General features: G+C 46.8%; 1 protein-coding gene across 1 annotated transcript; it reads left to right on the forward strand.

Moving 5' to 3' along the window:
• The first annotated feature begins 1,263 nt into the window (after positions 1-1,263).
• Positions 1,264-2,634, forward strand: LOC9271372 (uncharacterized). Its single transcript, XM_015769291.3, has one exon. It carries the CDS (start codon positions 1,340-1,342, stop codon positions 2,414-2,416), a length of 1,077 nt encoding a protein of 358 aa, XP_015624777.1. The 5' UTR covers positions 1,264-1,339; the 3' UTR covers positions 2,417-2,634.
• The last annotated feature ends 829 nt before the right edge of the window (positions 2,635-3,463 follow it).

Genomic DNA, 3,463 nt, shown 5'->3' on the forward strand with positions numbered 1-3,463 from the left:
ACGGCTTGCGCATACATCGAGTGGGTCGATACAGAAAATCCCGTTCTTGACCTAACCACTTGTTTACAAGAAGGTCGCTGGTATTTCGCATCGGAAAGTAATGAGAAATACTTATAGAGAAAAGCGGCTTATGAACGACAATGTTGTGAACAACAGAGCGACTGGCGGGTGCTAACTACGGCACTCCCTCCATGGGAAGCCCGTCCAAGATGCAGGTGTGGTGATCGTTGTCAGGTTCTTCGTTCCATAAATCCTACAACATTGGGTCGAAGGTTCTTTGTTTGTCCAAATATTCTTGACGACGATTTCATGGTAAGAATATTTTAATTACATGAATCCTTATTTTCTCACAACATTTACTAACTTTGCTTGCTTTACATCTATTCTTTCCTCCCAGGAACCACCAAGGAGATGTCAATACAGAGAATGGATAGACACCAGAAGGGTTCTAACTCCACCTAGCCGTGTTGTGCAGCTTGAACTACCAGAGCAATACAGGGTTACTAAAGCGCGGTTTGAGAGAGGAGAGGGATCCTCACGTAGGGGTTAGCTATTATCGGACAACTTGGCATATTGAAATTTCTACTGTCATGCTTCCTTGTCCCATTACTACATCGTCGTTGTGTTCAACTATTGCACTACCTCCCTCCTAGTTCGAATCTAATATCATCTATGTAACCGCAATGCAAATAGTCGTATCATGTTCAAATTGTACTACTATTTCTTCATGTTACATAATTCTCCTTGTTTAAGTCCATATAATGTTTCTATGACCCAGACTGCGATAGGCCTATATAAATTATCCGAGTACTAATACGTCGAATAAGGTACAAAATAATACCTCACTTAACATATGAAATTGCGCAACAACCAACTTCAATACATTTTTATAACAATATTAACAAGTTTTACCAATAAATACTTCTTTATTTATTATTAACATAACATAGAAAAATCTTTTGGCCGTACTTTTTTCATCTGGGTCCCTTGCCGCCCCAAAGTACGGCCGCAAGCTCTTTATGGGCGGCCAAAATTGCAATTAGCCCCTGTATGGGCGGCAAGGGCCTAATCGCAATTTTGGCCGACGGCGGCAGACGGCGCGGTCGACCCACCGTCTGCCACGTCAGCTTGCCGCCCACCATTATGGCAGCAGGGGCTATTTCTGCAATTTTTTTTGTCGATAGATTATTTCTGTAAATATTAAAAAAAAATCTAAAAACGAAAAAAATTCCTCAAAAACCTAGGCAGCCACCCGTCCGCACCGCAGATTGAGATCCCATCGCCGGTCTTTTGCTTCCCCCGCCGCCGCCGCCGCCGCATTAGCAAATTAGGGACGACGATGATCCGTCGCTTCCTCTACATGGTCGACATCTTCGACAAAGCCGGCTACGGCCCTCAACCCTACAGGCTACGCCGCATCAACCCATCACATCTCTTCTTCCCCAAGGATGCGCTGCCCGTGCCCCAGTCGTCGTCGGCGGCGACGGTGGTGGAGGACCTCCCCCTGCCTCCGACGGAGATCACCTTCTGCGGGTCGACGGAGTTCATGCGCAGGAGCGACGACAAGATCGTCGGCGTCGACCGGACTACTCGCCGCGCCATCCTCTACGACCCCGCCGAGCACTCCGTCCGCGTCTTGCCCTCCATGCTAGCGCCCAAATTCAACACCAAGGCGCTCGCCATCGGCGACGATCTCTACCTCATGGATATGACACCTTGGCCTGACAAGGGTGACGACCGTCAGGGTCGACGGTCGGGGCATTCTTTCGAGGCGCTCATCCACCGTGACCGACGCCCCCTCAATGGGGGCAGGCTGGAGGACGAGTGCTACTGGCGGCCCCTGCCGCCGCCTCCGTGCGTGCACGCCGCCGGCTACAGAGGCAGCAGCGGAGAGATCCGTGGGTACGCGGTGGTCGGCGACGCCCACATCTTGGTCTCCACCCAGAGCTATGGCACCTACTCCTTCGCCACGGCCAACACCGCGTGGAGCAAAGCTGGCGACTGGGCGCTGCCCTTCTGCGGCCGCGCCGAGTACGTCCCCGAGCACGGCCTCTGGTTCGGTCTCTCCGCCGCCAACGATGACGTCTTTGGTGCCTGGGACCTGTCCTCCACCGTCCAGCAGCAGCCAGTGGTGGCGCACCGCGGGTGCAAGGGCTTTGCAGTGCTAGAGACGCCATACGCCTCATACGTCGTGCACCTCGGCGACGGCAAATTGTGCATCGCTAAGCTGTTCATGGTCGCGCGCCGCGAGACCTGCAGCGAATCTTGGTGCGACTTTGACAGGGATAGAAGGTTTTGCACCATGCTCACCGGTGTGGAGGTGGTGCGCTGCAACGGCGACAAGCTTCACATCATCAAGCACAGGTCGTGCCGTTATAGCTTTGGTGAACACTACATCCCCACTTATGTACTCTAACTAGTAGAGTACTCCTGCTTATTAGTTACTCCCTCCGTCTATTATATTTTGGGATGGAGGGATTAGTCTTTTAATAAATCTTAATTTGGTTAATCCTGCTGTATTTTGGGATGGAGGGAGTAGTGTTTTAGTAAATCTTGATTTTGTTATTCCTGCTGTTTCTGCAAAGCTCTGTAATTGACATGCATGATTTGAAGGATGCGATTTTAGTGTCTCTATGATTTTGATTCTTTTATCATGCTGCATAAGCGCATATAGCATTGGATCATCTCAGGCAATGTGAAAAACTTATTTCTTCAATCATCATTGGGTAAATGTGCAATTTTTGTGAAAAACCCATATTGCTGCATGTAAAAGTATGCAATTTTTAACTGTTAACAAACATATACTCTTAACAAAATATAAGAGTGAATTAAAATGAAAATATATAGTCTTAACAAATCCTTCTGTGCTCTCTGTTGATTATACCAGTCCAAAAACATTTAGTCACCATTTTCCATGCGATTAACTTCAAGAATGTCTATAAATTTCTCTGGATCAAATCCTTGATCCAGTTATCTTTTCTTTGGTCCATGTGTTTTAACTGCAAGAAAGGTCATACTAGATAAGTTTGGCAAACACAATGGATTTTGATAACAAACTCTTTGAAGGTGGGGATTCTTCAGCTTCATTGCAACTTGCAGGTTTAACTGCACATCCTACTTCATCCTACTTTAATATTTTTCAATGAGTAATTGAGTATATTACATGCCTTCGATCAGTGCCCCTGCATACTGTCCCAGTTATATCAACGTTCAATCCAAGTTTCTGAACAGTATTGCCTGATATAGCCTCCTGTGAGTCTATAATGATTCCTTCTCCTTCTGCCTGAGTCTGTTGGCTTTCAAGTAACACAACATTGTCAGGAATAATGCTGCACTTTTATAATAATTGTGCATATTAATTTGACGCCTCAGTTCATCTTTCATCTGATCCGTGTCAGCAATGGTATTGTGACTACATATATGTACTTTTACAAGTGGATTTTTATGATGCCAGACTGGGATA

Source organism: Oryza sativa, chromosome 2, assembly GCF_034140825.1.
Source record: "Oryza sativa Japonica Group chromosome 2, ASM3414082v1".
Classification (NCBI taxonomy): Eukaryota; Viridiplantae; Streptophyta; class Magnoliopsida; order Poales; family Poaceae; genus Oryza; species Oryza sativa.

What these genes read in the sequence shown, in the direction of transcription:
- LOC9271372 (XM_015769291.3), top strand. Translation starts at nt 1,340, where the DNA reads ATGATCCGTCGCTTCCTCTACATGGTCGACATCTTCGACAAAGCCGGC.